Source organism: Mustelus asterias, chromosome 8 (genome assembly GCF_964213995.1).
Source record: "Mustelus asterias chromosome 8, sMusAst1.hap1.1, whole genome shotgun sequence".
Lineage (NCBI taxonomy): Eukaryota > Metazoa > Chordata > Chondrichthyes > Carcharhiniformes > Triakidae > Mustelus > Mustelus asterias.
The window spans coordinates 79748117-79764511 of NC_135808.1; the positions used below are offsets into that span (position 1 = coordinate 79748117).

At 38.8% G+C, this 16395-nt stretch overlaps 1 protein-coding gene across 2 annotated transcripts in view; it reads left to right on the forward strand.

Moving 5' to 3' along the window:
* dhx9 (DEAH (Asp-Glu-Ala-His) box helicase 9) overlaps positions 1 to 16395 on the forward strand; it is a 72318-nt gene that overhangs the window by 49616 nt on the left and 6307 nt on the right. For both annotated transcript variants that reach the window (XM_078218323.1, XM_078218325.1), the window contains 12 exons: positions 668 to 824; positions 1575 to 1678; positions 2795 to 3008; positions 4809 to 4903; positions 5585 to 5658; positions 8984 to 9136; positions 9348 to 9508; positions 10043 to 10154; positions 12769 to 12930; positions 13058 to 13185; positions 14292 to 14521; positions 15587 to 15702. In XM_078218323.1, the coding sequence (XP_078074449.1) occupies positions 668 to 824; positions 1575 to 1678; positions 2795 to 3008; positions 4809 to 4903; positions 5585 to 5658; positions 8984 to 9136; positions 9348 to 9508; positions 10043 to 10154; positions 12769 to 12930; positions 13058 to 13185; positions 14292 to 14521; positions 15587 to 15702 (1706 nt within the window). The remainder of the gene's footprint in view (positions 1 to 667; positions 825 to 1574; positions 1679 to 2794; positions 3009 to 4808; positions 4904 to 5584; positions 5659 to 8983; positions 9137 to 9347; positions 9509 to 10042; positions 10155 to 12768; positions 12931 to 13057; positions 13186 to 14291; positions 14522 to 15586; positions 15703 to 16395) is intronic.

Consider the following 16395-nt stretch of genomic DNA (forward strand, 5'->3'; position numbering starts at 1 on the left):
ACCAAAATGAAACATTGGAAAGATAAAGCAAGCTGCACAAAAGATTTGCAGAGACTGATAGCACTATGTCAGAAATTGTGTAGTATTAGTTGGGATGAGAGTAAGATGGAATGCAATTAAGTCTGTTAGCTTTAAGATGCATGTTATGTGAATGATCAAAATTTGCAGACATTCAGTTATTCACCACTTTTCATTGACCATTGTTAGTGTAGATGTTTGGTTATTTAACACAAGGCACCTTTGACAAAGTGAAAAGGCGGCAAATTTACTTAGATATGGTAGATTTTTAAAAAGGGGACAAAAAGGTCACTGTCCTTTAGCACAGTAGGAGGCAATTTGGCCCACTGAGTCCCTGCTGTCTCTCTGGAGCAATCCTTTTCTTTGACTGAGGTTATAGGTATCTTTGTAAAATTAATTAATTCAATAAACTATGCCACATTAATTTGTTATGAATTACTGCTGTTATTTCTCTTCACATTTCAAAATGAGGATCACCCACACCAGCAGCTAACATTTTATACTCTGCGTATAATTCGGAAAGATATTTAGAGGCTGCAAAGGTTGACTTATATGCCATGATCTAAGATAGCCATTGCTTTTTTCCAAATGTGAACTCCTATGTAGTGAACTACTTTCATGGAACTCAAACTTCTTAAATCTCTTTCAGACTGATTTTCTCCTTGTGGTTTTGCGGGATGTTGTTCAAGCTTATCCTGATATCCGTGTTCTTCTCATGTCTGCCACTATTGACACCACCATGTTCAGAGAATATTACTTTAACTGTCCAATAATTGAAGTATTTGGAAGAACATTTCCTGTTCAAGGTGCGTAAAAACTGGTGTAATGCATTACACACAAGCTGCAAATTAAGGATTATACTTACTGTACAGTTACTTATTTTGTAACTTGAGGTTATGTATAATTTAAATTATACATATTTGTATCACTTTTTGATTAGTTGTTTGGGTAAATTTAATCACTGAAGAATTTTATTGGAATATCAAGTAGGTTTTAGGCAGCATCATTCACCAAGCTAATTTGAGGTTATCAAGGTTGGACTGTTTTTCAAGATGGGAGAGTGGGTGGTTAGCAAGAATAACTGATCTATTACTGTCATTGTCATTTTGATGCTTCAACATACAAGTCTAATCAAAATAAGTTGTTAAAAATCGCACTTTGGTATACTGTAAAAACTAGACATTCTCGAGAAATAGAGGTTTAGTGTAGCAACAGGGGTGCTTCAGTGCTGAAAGTGTTTTATGAAATAGCTGCTTTTTTAAAAAAAATGACTACCAAATCGTTTTCAAATTTTACTGTCGTATTTGTTTTAATGCTGTATGCAAGAGTTATAGAAAATAATATGAATCTTTGATCAAATTATGGAGTACGATCCCCAGAACTTTGGAAAATTTTCAAGAAATTTCTGGATTTTACGTCAGGCAGCATAAACCAATGGCAATTGCTGTAGATTTTCACCATTGTTAAACAGTGTCCTGCCTTTTCAGATTTCAAATTCATGTTACTAACTGCCTTGATGATTTTCATGCTTTAAATACCGTTGCTGATTATTTCAGAATATTTCTTAGAAGATTGCGTACAGATGACTCGATTTGTTCCTCCTCCAAGAGACAAGAAGAAGAAAGATAAAGATGAGGATGGTGGTGGAGATGATGAGGAGGTATAAAAAGATCTGAATTCTGATTGGGGATCTTTTAACTGTTATAATTTCCTTAACTTGTGCTTTTATAGCATACTTAAATTACTATTACTGCTCGAGTGGGAGAGCTCTGTATTTCCTCTCCACACACCAGCTTGGCTGTCACACTGATCCTCCAGAGAGCACCCATTGTACTGAGCAGATGTAGTACATCTACTGCTGTCCCAGTAATGATCAGGTAACAGCATAGATCAGTGAACAAACATAGGAACTTCTGTCTGCATATCTCAGTTAATCACTGGACAAACGAAGCCTTCGTGGAATCCACCTTGCAGTTTTAGTGGAAGAAGTTTTAGTGTACATTATATCCAGAGTCACATTTGCTTGTCTCATCTCCAACTGACAACTGCACTAGATTTTTTTTTAATGTGCAGTAACAAAATGCAATAGACATCGTTATTAAACTTTCTATTAGCAATGTGCAATTATTCTTGATACTTTGAATCCTGTACGCTTTATTCAGTCTGACAAACCTGAAATTCATGCAAACTCTTCTACATCTTTCAATCCAGAATTTTATTTGAGACATTGCACTGGAGGTTTGAATTTTTTATTGCCTAAAGATCTAAATTTGAAGTTGAAAAATGTAATCAAATGAGAAAAAATATATTTAATGGTAATTATGCAAAGAAATAGAACAATTTATGCTTTTCTTGGAGTTGCAGTTATCAGTTCGGATCTCTGGGCGACAGGGTGGCACATTAGTTAGCACTGCTGCCTCATGGCGCCAAGGACCCAGACTCAATTCCCGACTTGGGTCACTGTCTGTGCGGAGTCTGCATATTCTCCCCGTACCTGTGTGGGTTTCCTCTGGGTGATCCGGTTTCCTCCCACTGTCTGAAAGGTGTGCTGGTTAGGTGCATTTGCCATGCTAAATTCTCCCTCAGTGTACCCAAACAGGTGCCAAGTGTGACGATTAGGGCATTTTCACAGTAACTTCATTGCAATGTTAATGTAAGCCTATTTGTGACACCAATAAATAAATAAAATGGATATTGGTTGGGTTCGAAATAATGTCAGTTCGTTGATGTTGCAGTCGAGTTTTTTGAATTTAATGAAGAATCTCTACCTTACTAGGTGAACTGTAACAATATCTGTGGTGATGACTATGGGCCAGAAACCAAACGTGCTATGGCTCAAATGAGTGAAAAAGAGACCCCTTTTGAACTGATAGAAGCTTTACTCAAGTACATTGAAACACTGGATGTAGATGGGGCAGTTCTTGTTTTCTTACCAGGCTGGAACTTGATTTTCGCAATGCAAAGACATCTGGAAACAAACCCGTATTTTGGTATGTGTTTGTCTTATTTTATTGTACTTTTTTTTCAAGTATGTATGTTGACATCTTGAAATGATTGCTTATTGTGACCCATGGATTTAATAGTCTTTTCATGCTATTACTTCTTGGTTTGTCAATTTGCTAAGTGGGAGGAAGGAGTTGTTGACTTAAACTTTTGTTTCCCTTTAATGGATCATGCAAAAGACTTAAGATTTGCTTCCAAGCTTCGACCACTGATTCACAAAGAAGAATATGAGAAAGGCTTAAGGACAAGATTGCTTCTGCTATTTTCCCAATTATTAGCAAGCCTCATTTTTCAAAACTGTTTATATTTTACTTCTGTTTTTCTTGAAATTTATTTCTACATTCCGCCATCTTATTTCTCAATTCCCAAATTCATGCTTTTGTACAACTATATGGGTGCTGGTGCGCAGGCGTACTCATTCTTCAAGATAGATAATGGTTAGGAGCAGGAACTCTGGGTGATTTTCACTTGCCTAAATCAAAGGGCATTGCAACCAATTTTAGCATCTTCATAGGGATTCCATGCAGGATCAGATGACTCGAGGAACTGTGGCCAAAGGCTAGGACATTCCTGGTCTCCATGGCTCAGTTATTCACTGTGTGAATTCACTTAGCCATTTGGGAGTGGTAAACATTTTTCAATGCCTGAACAAAGGACACTTGTATTTGCCAAATCTGAATCATATCAGGGACCAGAGCAGAAACTCCAAGGTATATTATGAAGTTAGCCGAGACCCCCAACTGTTTTTGATTTTGGCATTAGTGTGAGCGTAATGAGTTTCACTCCGGGTGTGATTCTATTGACCCACTAGGAAGTTTTTATTAAAACAACCTTTATTTAACAATACAGTTTAAATAACAGAAAGAATTAGCATAACTTTTATCAATTGAAATACTTGAAAACAAGGTATAAATCTTAATTGTTAGCTATCTCTATTAGTTCCAATTTAAGCAATATTCATCACAGATGTAAACTCCTCTTCAGAATCAGTTAGCAAACACACATAGGCTTACGTGAGTTGCTAGTCTTCCAGCCTGTTAACACCTCTGGACAGATACAGAGAGACACCTGTCTTCTGACTCTCAGACAGCAGCCTCCACAGGAAAACCTGTTTTCACACAGCAGAACTCCAGAGCAGGTGAGGGAGAAAATATCTCTTGCCTTCTGGAGCGTTATACCTATTTTCTAGTAGGTCCCCAGAGTTCAATTTCCAGAAAGAGAGACAAGGTGCTCCTCCGTTCAAAACCAAATAGCAACTGCCTGCTTTTTTTTGCATGATTTTCTTGTCAATCAAACCCTACTCTAAAAACCCCAGGAGACAACCTTAACATAACAAAACTGCATTACCCCAGATTTTTAAAAAACACTTCAATAATCTTCTGCAGTATCAGCAGCTGGTGTGCTTTCAGTACTGACTACTCTGATTAACTTACTAATATAGTTGAGAATTTTGGCATGTTAAATCATAATGATTGAACTATGGAAGTTTAAAGTCTATGCAGAAAACTTGGGTATAGAATAACTTGAAAGAAATGACTGCTTAATAAATTGAAACTGTAAACCAAGTAAGTTTCCATTGCTTGACTTTTAGTCCTCGGATATTGAATGCACCTTTAATGTTGTTAAACTAATTGTTTTTTTAGGCTAACACAGCTTTAACATAATTTAAAAGACTTAGAATCACCAGATTTGTTTTCAATATTACTGATGCAATTTATAAGCCAGTTCCTTTTATAATGCCAGTACAGTTTATGGTACAATAAATGTTAAAACCTTCTACTTAACAGGAAACCACAGATACAGAATTTTGCCGTTACATTCGCAGATTCCAAGGGAAGAACAACGCAGAGTGTTTGATCCTGTGCCATCAGGAGTCAGAAAGGTTAGATAATAAATGATTATTTTGAGCCAAATGTGCATTTAACATGCAAGTAATGCTACTCGACTCTTAACTAGTTGGTAGTATAATAGTATTTTGAGTGCAGTGCTAAAATGTGAAGCTTGATGCTGTAGTTTTTCAATGGTAGGGGTGAGAAACATAAAGCCCCCTGGCAGTTTGGTTGTGGTGGTCTTTTTCTTAATATTGATTAAGATTGAGGTAGTGGCATTTCCTGGGTGCAATAATATGTGGCACACAAATATCTTTTTTTTAATTACTATTGGCAAAGAATTACGTTTTAGCAAACTAGCTTTTAAAATTTGAAGAAGGATGGTATGCATCTTGGATGTTGATCTTAGCCACTTAAAATTCAGGAAAAATACACATGTTTGAGATGTGGAAAGTACTTCTGCACCTCTGCCTCCTACTGCCCCAACACAATCCTTGATTAAGTTCTTTTTGGGAATGGTGGGAGAGATGATTGAAAGACTTGTCTTCTAGTTGCGATAATGCAATTTTAAGTCCAGCCTGTATTAAGTGATCAGCTTTTGAGATCTACAAAATAGATGACATTTTTTACATCCTGAGAAGTGTTGAACTGTTCTATGATTAGGACAATGCAATGAAGTTGTGAGCAGTGCACTTTGTTTTAATTATATATGCCATATGCTTTACCACCTCCAGGTTATTTTGGCCACAAACATTGCAGAAACGAGTATTACCATTAATGACGTGGTTTATGTCGTTGATTCGTGCAAGTGAGTGAGCAGCTTTGTATTTTGATTTTTGAGGAAATTATGGTTTGTACATGTTAACCGGCATCAGTATGTGTATTGTGTTCAGGATGATCCAAAGTGCTTCACAGCCAATCTTTGAAGTGTAGTAACTTAATTAAGAGGTGAATACAGCACCCAGTGTATATACTGTCATTTCCCACAATCAACAATGAGATAATGATCAGTTAATCTGTTTCTATGGTTTTGGTTGAAAGTGTGTCCAACAGGGCGATGTGATGAGTCTCGTGTGTTTGAATTGACTCATGTAGATCAGGCCCGGGACAGGGTGGTTTTGGTCTCCCGTCCTGTCTTGTCAGCCTGGATCTGAAATGTCTCAACTTGTTGAGACTCTGAATTGGATTTGATTTGATTGAATTGGAAAAGTATAAAAAAAAAGTCTTCTGCTTTTGTGAGTTTGTGCTAAAAATAGCCCCAAATGAATGGGCATGGGGAACAGCTGCTATGGCTTTCTCCAGTGGGAGGGACTTGGGTGTCTATTGGTCAACCTAGTCGGGCAGCCCCTGACTGTCCTGCCACAGTCCATCTGCTGCAATGGGTGTTTGAGCTTGGAGCTCCAGCAGCAGAAAACACAGGAGAGAAACATTCTGTGATTGGAGGAGCAACTACCTACAAAATCTGTCACTTCCATTTTGGTGTATTTTGAACTTTGGTTGGCAGGCTAAATGGAAACCGTTGAGGATCTGGACTCTGGCACACAGCGACGTATGTAAGACAAGAACAAAGATGACCACAACGATTGGAACAACTGCTGAGGCATCTCCCTGCTGAATATCATGAGGAAAGTATTTGCCTACGTTGACCTAGTCAGACTGCAGATCCTGGCTGAATGCATCTACCCCAAATTCCAATATGGTATCGAAACTGGGAGATCTACAGTTGACGTGATCTTCTCATTCCAACAGTTGCAAGAGAAATGCTGTGAACAAAGGAGACCACTGTATATTACCTTCATCAATCTCACCAAAGCATTCAACCATATGAGCAGAGGTGGTCTATTTGCTACTGGAAAAAATTGGCTTAATGTGATCTCCCCTTCCCATGGCAACTAGATGGGTAGGGTCAGTGATGCGAGGGCAACATTGGACTCCTTTGAGATCTGCAATGGGGTCAAACAGGTTTGTGGTGTGGTGCTGACACACTTTGGCATATTCTTTCTTGCTGGCATATGCCCCAGGTCATCTGAAGAGAGTTGCTCAATGCCACATGAGCATTCTATATTGAGGAACTACCTCAGCAGCAAATGGACAGACTCTCATTCTTGTAACAAGTTTGGTTTGACCATCAGCATCAGGAAGGTGAATGTCATGGTCCAGGATGTTGCCATACTACCAGCATTAACAATGTTGGAGGTTGCTCATAGTTCACATATCTGGCCTTCACAATCACCAGCAATCAGTCACTTAATGGTGAAATAAACTCGTGCATTTCAAAAGTTGCAGTTATATAATGTCCAAGCTGAGGAGGAGAGTGTGGAATAACAGCAACATGATGTTACTGTGTAATGATGCTGCAGTCAACCCAAAAAGACATTCTGCCTGCCATACAATTGAGCATCATCATGTATGAATATCAGTGCAGGTGCGATCCCGAGTGAGCTAATAGCTGCGTTAACAACCAATTTAAGATAATCAATTATAATAACTCAGGAAACCCAACTTGAAAGGAACATCATTTATTATCATTAATAAATCCACAACCATGGTGCACACACTAATCCTTGCTTGATACTGCAGTTCAGCAGGCTCAGTCCTGGGCCTAACTTATAAAAGACTTAGGTAATGAGTTCCAGCTAGGTCAGCTACTGCCTGTTATCAGGAGAACTCGTACTCAAAAAGCCCCACAGGGAGACCAATCAGTGATTCTCCATGGGCCTCGTGGGGGTTATCACATCAGCCAAGCGTATAACATGGGCTCATTTACTTTTGCTGGAAGAAAAATTAACAGTCACCTGTTCTCTGAAAACAGAAGGAATTAATTCAAGACTTGTGCATTTTTATTGAATAACTTGGGTACATGGAGTGTCTATAATTTTCCCCATTTCTTTTTCCATGGCAATGTCTTGGCCAATCAGAGTTGACTTGTTGACCAATCGGCACCCTTACCTTCTGTAGTTTAAATTGTTAGCGATCATTTGAAATTTGGCATTTTTCGTTTGTCCTGAGGAGTGTTAAATGAAAAGCTTCAGAAACTTGTCTCTTTTTCAGCAAATTCAAGTTTTGTATTACCAAATGGCTATTCGATAACGCATGTTCTGCCTGTCTGGTGCAGCAAACTAAACTAACAAATGAGTTATTGTGGACATTATTCTTTCTGGGATCATGCTGTGATAACTTTGGTTGCCACATTTGCACACAAAACAATTGACACATTTCAAAAGTCATATATTGGCTGTGAAATGCTTTGGGCTTTCTGAGGACATTAAAAGTGCTATATAAATTCTTTAATCCCTCTGCTATTCAGCTTGTTTAATGTCAAACATTAACACACGGCTCCACAATATCTTCAATAATTAAAACGAAGGACTGAGACTTCACACTTCTTAAAATTTCAGTGCTAGAGATAATTGCCTGTAATTACAATTTACACGGCTGTTTAAAAAATGATTTATACTGGAATGGATAAACACTACCATTGTCTGGAGTGTTTAACATTTGTTAGGTGGGTAAGCACTGCAACTTCACATACTGTGTGTTTTGATGCCAAGTCTCTTGTTGAGGTACCAGCATAGCTAAGTTTGTACGGGTGTTTTGCAGACCGTATAGCATCGTCCTGATTTCTACGCTTAACACATTTGTGGATGCTGCCAAGTTGCTATCTGATGTACTCCTTAAAGATGATGAGAACTGAGCCTTGTCATTGTTCTTGCACCAAAATCTGGGCTGTTGTGTTTCAGAAATGAAAAGCTTGCTGCACTGCCATCCAGTGGATTTGTGCTGAAACTGCATGCTAATTTACTGGACCAAAGTATAGTACAAGTGATTTATTATTACATGATAATTCAGCACTGATTGCTGTGATCCACCTATTGTTTTTAAAATATATTGTTACTTAAAATGCTGGTATTTGGAAAAAGCACAAGATAACTGACTAATTTGCTTGCAGAATGTGAATATAAGCAGCTGATCAGTATCTGCCAATTTGTTAGTGTTGACCATGTTCATACCACACTGTTTTTGTCATTGATACATATCCCTCAAGTAATCAAGATTATATCATGTCTTTACTGCACTTCTAAAAGTTACTTGATAACTGTCCAATTTTTGTCTTATTTGAACTTGCTTTTCAGGCAAAAAATGAAACTATTTACATCTCACAACAACATGACCAACTATGCTACAGTGTGGGCTTCAAAGACCAATTTGGAACAACGACGGGGTAGAGCAGGACGTGTCTGTCCTGGATTCTGCTTCCATCTCTGTAGCAGGGCACGGTTTGAGAGGTATGAATTAAATTTCAACTTCAATGCAAACAGACATGTGCCTGTGTGGTTTGCCTTGCAATGCAAGTCACTGAGCTTCCATCTTTTGTAGCTTTGTAGTCAGGTTCAAGTTTATTGAAATAGGTTTCAAATTTGCAGAGTTAATTTTAAAATTGTTCAAGGAAACAAGAGGTTCTTCTTTCATCATCAACCAATCTTTGCTCACTCTCAGACTTGAAACGCACATGACTCCGGAGATATTTCGCACACCTCTTCATGAAGTTGCTCTGAGCATCAAACTTCTTCGCCTAGGAGGAATTGGACCATTTTTGGCTAAAGCTATTGAACCCCCACCGCTGGATGCAGTTATTGAGGCAGAACACACTTTGCGAGGTGACTCCTAGTTACATGGTCATAAAGCTACTTCGTTTTTTAAAAAAAATTATTAAAACTGTAATGACCCTAAGATCCAAAGATGTGCGGGTTAGGTTGATTGGCCAGGTTAAAAATTGCCCCTTAGAGTCCTGGGATGCATAGGTTAGAGGGATTAGCAGGTAAATATGTGGGGGTAGGGCCTGGGTGGGATTGTGGTCGGTGCAGACTCGATGGGCCGAATGGCCTCCTTCTGCACTGTAGGGTTTCTATGATCTCTATGAGACTAGGGCACCTTACCTTGCAGTACATTAATATTTAATTTTAGATAAGATTGTGCCACTTTTTAACTTTACCTAATGTATGAAAAGTGATAGCTGTGAAAACTCATTTAGTAATATGTTCTCATAGTTTAAATTCAGAGATTGTGGAGCGTTTTTCCAGTGTAGTTCATCAGCCCTCACCGTAGTTGCAGCACCAAAGTTCCTACATTGAATGGTGCCATTTGATTGATCGCAACATCATCCTAATTCTCTCGTTTCTCCTCTTTCGCAGAACTTGATGCTTTAGATGCAAATGATGAGCTGACTCCCCTGGGCCGTATCTTGGCCAGACTTCCTATTGAACCACGCCTTGGCAAGATGATGATTATGGGTTGTATATTCCAGTGAGTCAATGCACAGAGAATGATGGTGTGAATTACTGGGAAAGGATCATATTCAATAGAGTAATATTGTCATTCTTTTCTGGCCTCAGGACTTAGAATTTAGAACAGAAAATGCAAATCACATATAGACAGTGACGTAGGCTTCATTAAATGTTCTCAATCTGTTACATAGATCCTCTAAGATACATGGAAGAAATGTAAAATTGTTGACCTGTTATTGGATGAACTAATAGTGTGCGGTCAACAATAGAAAAGTATTAATAACTGGGATTTTTTTCTGTTGATTTTGTGTTAATGGTCTTGTGCTGCTTTCATTATTCCTCATCAAGGAAAATTGATTAGTTAATATAAGAATGATCGGAGACAGTAAGCCTGCTTCCTGATCTAATGGCTTCCAGCATCCCTACCTATTGGTATAACAAATTAATTATTTCTGAAAGTAAAAGTTAATTTTAGAACCTGGAGATCAGCAACCCCTTGCAAAACCTGTTATATTTTTGACATGTCACGTTTCCATGCATATCCTTCCTGCTGTCGCAAAGTAGAAACAATTAAAGTTGCACTTTGAGGTGATGGGATTTCACTGTTAGGTTAACCTGAGGCTCATACATTTCAAATCTGAAGTGTATCTGCATGTTGTCTGATGATCCCCACAGAATTTTTTATATATTGTTTAAGCCACATTCAAAGGAAGTTTCATACAGATGCACATTTGATATAAAGACATAATGTCACACAGTCTGCTTCAAATATAATCATCCTATAATCTAGAATTAAATTAATTTCTGATATATTTTTAAGATATTGACATTCTAAAATTGCAATTATAAATCCTGTGTAAATTCAAAAACGTCAACAAAATAGCTTGAAATAGCAAAACATTAATGTACAGCAAAGTAAAGGGACAAGCTGTATGTTTAGTTCCCTCAGTCTCACTCACTCACTACTTAACAGTGTAATAGAGTAGGATATGCAGATGGTCACACTTCTTCCTGTCTTCTGTCAACTGGCCAAAGGGGGTTGCAGCGGGACATTGGGATTGGGATTTATTACGCGGTATGTCTGGTGGATCCAAAGTAGCAAATATAACCCTTCTATTCAAGAAGGGAGGAAGGCAGAAAACATGAAATTATAGGACAGTTAGCTTGATATCTGTCATGGGGGAGTATTAGAATCGATCATCAAAGTTTTAGGAGGGCACTTGGGAAAAGTTGAGGTAATGGGGAGGAGTCAGTATTGTTTGGTGAAAGGGAAATCATGTTTAACCAATTTATTGGAGTTATTTGAAGGTGCAACATGCATTGTGGATAAAGGGGAGCCTAAAGATATACTGTACTTGGATTTCAAGGCATTTGATAAGGTGCCACGTAAGGAGATCATGGTGTAGGTGGTTACATATTAGCATGGATAGAAGATTGGCTGGCTGACAGAAAACAACGTATACATAAATGGATATTTTACTGATTGGCAGGAAATGGCGAGTAGAGTCCCATAGGTCTGTGCTGGGGCCTCAGAGCTTAGGAGCACTGTTTTGAAATTAGGAGTTCTTTTTAGGACAGAGATGAGAAAAAATTCTTCCTCCTGAGGGTTGTGCGACTTTGGAACTTTCTGCCTCAGAAGGTGGTGGAGGCAAAGTCATTGAATATTTTTAAGGTGGTGGTAGGTGGATTCTTGTTAGCAAGAAAATCAAAGGTTATCAAGGGTAGGTGGGATTGTGGCATTTGAAACACTTCGGACTGCGGGCAAGTTGGACATTAGACATGGGATGAGCGTCTTGCTTGGTCAATTTGTGCAAAATCAGGTTGAGGAAAGCATAGACTTCATCTTGTATTATAGGCACAGTTGCAGTGAATGCTGAAATGCTGAGGACACTTTGGTGATCTTATACAAGTGCATTAATCCACAGTCTAGATGGTAATAGAAGGTATCAGAGGGAAAACACATATTTCCATCTGTTTTACGTCTAACAATTTAATCTATTTGAAGTGGTCTAAAAACATTTGCATTCACTATACATCATAAAGGGCTAAAATTAGATGATTTCTTGTTGCAAAATTTCAGACCACTGTCATCCCTGTTATTGCATTATGGGGTTTCTATTTGTGAATATCCCATCTTCTATCCTCCATAACTCAGTGTTCGCTGACCTACATTGGTTGATTTTAAAGATTCTCATGTTTTCAAATTCCCGCAAGACCTTATTCCTCCATATCTCTTTATTCTTCTCCAGTCCTGCAAACATCTGTGATAGCTGTGTACCTCCAGTTCATCCCTGATTTTAATTGCTCCACACTTGCTCTGATGCCAACAGCTGCCTACACCACAGATTCTGGAATTTCCCTCCCCATCCTTTCTCCTTCAAAACCTTCCTCTTCTACCTAATATCTCCTTATGTGACTAGCTGTCAAACTTTGTTTGATAATGCTCATGAGGTACTTTGTTGAAGGCACTATGCAAATACACGTTGTTGCAATGCTTGTTTTGTTTGAATAGTCACAACTGTTCCTAGCTTGACATTTGTATGATTTTATTTCTACATATGTCTTTGTCCTAAATAGGATTGGAAAGCTATTGCTTTTGATGACTATGTTATAGATTTTTTTATCTGTTACAGTGTTGGGGATGCAGTGTGCACCATATCTGCAGCTACCTGTTTTCCAGAGCCTTTTGTTAATGAAGGCAAGCGTCTTGGTTATGTGCACAGGAACTTTGCAGGAACCAGATTTTCGGACCATGTGGCTCTGCTTTCTGTTTTTCAGGCCTGGGATGATGCAAGGTATTATTCCAGCGATGAGCATGAGAACAAATCCCTGCCAAATTGTCTTTACGTTTTTGTATAGTACTTTATAGTACAATTTTGTAAGCTTCATCATCTCTGTATTTGTATTTCCATTTTTTCCTAGAATGGGAGGAGAAGATGCAGAAATGCGGTTTTGTGATCATAAAAGGTTAAATATGGCAACTTTGCGGATGACATGGGAAGCTAAGGTTCAGCTGAAGGATATCCTTATCAATTCTGGCTTCCCTGAAGGTAATGCTACATGTTTTTTTTATTGTTCATTAGATGTTATGAAGTCTAATATGTAATCTATTTTTATGTAGGATTCAGAAGTATTTTGTTTAGGTTATAAAACTGAGATAAAGTAGGGGCATTTCAAGTGATGTACTCTATTTGTGTTTTTTTCATTCAAAATAATGTGCACTATTCCTGTTTGATCTTATTAAAGATAATTTTTTTTTAAAAACTGGGTATATGTATCAACTTGATGACACGCTGTAATCATTCAATGTCTGGAAGGAATCAATTTCTTGCTTTAGAGTTTGGTGGTCTCAACAGTTTCAGAGCACTGTTGACAACCTGGGTGAAAGGTTTCCTTGCCCTCTCTCAGATAATGCTGTTTGCTGCAGGAGTTCTCAAAGCATGTCACACACAAGGAGGTTGTTTGGTCTATCTGTGCTTGTGTCTGCTCTTTGAAACAGCTGTCCCACACCCCTGCTCTTTTCCTATCACAATGCAATTTTTTCCCCTTCAAATATTTACCCAACTTCCTATGGATGTTACCTTTGTGTCTTCTTCCATCATTCTTCTCTGACAGTATATTTCAGATCATTGTAACTTAACTGCCTTAAAAAAAAGTTCCCGTCTCTCAGGTTCCTTTGTCAGTTACCTTAAAACTGTGACCCCCTTATTCCCTATCCTCCTGCCAGCAGAAACGGTTTATCCTTATTTACTCCAAAACCCATAATACGTTAGAACATTATGGAGAACAATTCAACTTCTCCAATCTCTCCACCAAATGAAGTCGCTCGACCATGGTACCATTCCTTTGAATCTCCTCTAAACCCTCTCCAAGACCTTGGCATTGGGTACCCAGAATTGCACATTGTTTATAGCTGAAATCTAACAAATGCTTTATGAAAGCTGCATAGGTTTACACAGGAATCCACCTGGATAGTAAGTTAAATATATGAACCTAATTTCATTCGTTGCGTATCTGCAGAGTTGAGACTTGTATTCCACATTAACAGTTGTGGTAGTTTACAACTAGAATTTTTTTCCTTTTGCTTACCAATAATGATTGCCTTAAGCAGACTTCTGAAGCAGATGTTAATTGAGACACTTTTTCTTTTAAACAGAGTGCTTGATAACACAAGTATTTAACAATACTGGACCAGATAATAACCTTGATGTGGTTATCTCACTTCTTTGCTTTGGACTTTATCCCAATGTCTGCTACCACAAGGAAAAAAGAAAGATCTTAACTACAGAGGGACGTAATGCACTTATCCATAAGTCTTCTGTTAATTGTCCCTTCAGCAATCAGGATACAAAGTACCCTTCTCCATTCTTCGTGTTTGGGGAAAAGGTGAGTAATGTACTCGTGCAAACTACTTAATGTTCAGAACAGCCTGAAAAGCTATTTCATTTCAGACATCTTGACTCGCAGATGATAAATTTCCATTTAATTTGTTTTCTGCCTTGTTTCCCATAGTTCCTTCTGTTAAACCTTTAGACCATAAGATATAGGAGCATAATTAGGCCATTCGGTCCATTGAGTGTACTCCGCCATTCAATCATGGCTGATAGGTTTCTCAACCTGTCTTTTCCCCATAACCTTTTGATCCCCTTACCAATCAAGAACATATTTATCTTTGTCTTAAATATACTCAATGGCCTGGCCTCCACAGTCCCCCAACATCAGCCTGCCCTATGGTCCCACTAAAATCAGCCTCTCCTATAGGACAATTTTTATTGCACAATTTATCTTACTTTGAATTTTCCTAGCCAACTGCTGGCTCCCCCACTCCTCCAACCAGCTGAATCGTCCGCTCCTCTGAGCGGCTGCCTCCCCCCTCGTTCCTCTGACTGGCTGCCTCCCCCCTCGCTCCTCTGACCGGCAGCCTCCCCCCCCCCGCTTTCTCTGACCAGCAGCCCTCTCCCCCCACTCCTCTTTGATCTTGCTTTGAATTTTCCTAGCCAACTGCTGCCTCCCCCACTCCTCCAACCAGCTGTATCCTTTGCTCCTCTGACCAGCTAACTCCCCTGGCTCCTCTGACTGGCTGCTTCCCCCGGCTCCTCTGACTGGCTGCTTCCCCCGGCTCCTCTGACCGGCTGCTTCCCCCGGCTCCTCTGACTGGCTGCGCATGTTGAAGGTGTACAGAATATGAATAAAGTTGAATTTTTACAGAGTACTTAATCTAATTAATTCTTCGCTTCAAATCTCTAGAAAATCTTTCAAACTGGAGAGATTTGCATTTCATGTTGTGGTTAATTTATTGTTACGTTAGAATCTGAGGTATGGCCAGGCAACATTATATCCTATTGTTTTTTCCTTAAATTTAATAAATTTGCTATGAAAAATGTTTACGTGTTGAAAAATAATTGGCTTGGCCAATTCCTGAGATATTGATGGGCAGGTATTTCTCCTCAGATACGAACTCGGGCTGTATCTGCAAAGGCAATGACTTTGGTTAGCCCACTCCAATTACTCTTCTATGGTTCGAAGAAGGTAACTGCAAATGGAGAAATTATTTTGATGGATGAATGGTAAGAAAATTTGAAACTCCACAAACCTATTAGTTTCAGTTGCTGTTGGAGGTTAATATTTGATGCTGGAGGATCATTTCAGTCTGTCAGTTGTGCAGGAACTTTTTGCAATTGTCCTGTGTCTAATCATGGTGAGTTGTGATAAATCAAAAAGATTACATTTGATAGTGTTAAGTAATGTCATGTCAAAGTGTAGTACTACATGATCATTGATTTTTAAAAGCCGCCCGCCTATTTTGTGATCCAACCAGTGAATTGTTCATTTTCCTCTCCCATTTGGAACTTTACAATTCCTGAGAAATGATATTGAATTTATTACTTCTGTTCACTTAAATTTCACTGTGTTTGAATTACAATTGTTACTGGAGCTGACAAAGTCTGCATAACCTGTTCCTGCAAATGATCTTTCCAGTGACTAAATAATGCTGAAGAGACTTTCATGGAAGCATTCATATATTTTAGCTGTGATATCTGAATTGCCCTCTTCGGGAAAATGTCCCCAGGGTTGAGGGGGGGGGGGTTGGTTTCTCCCAATAAATCACGCTGGTTTTTTCAGCGGGGGTTTCAAAATTAATCTGTCTCACTCTGAGCGCTGTAGAGTGCACTAGCGTGAATCAGTCCAAAAATCAGGGGGCGGTGCCTATCCCCGCTGAAGAGGCCGCCAGCATAGTGCTGAGTGGGCCACTGTGCATG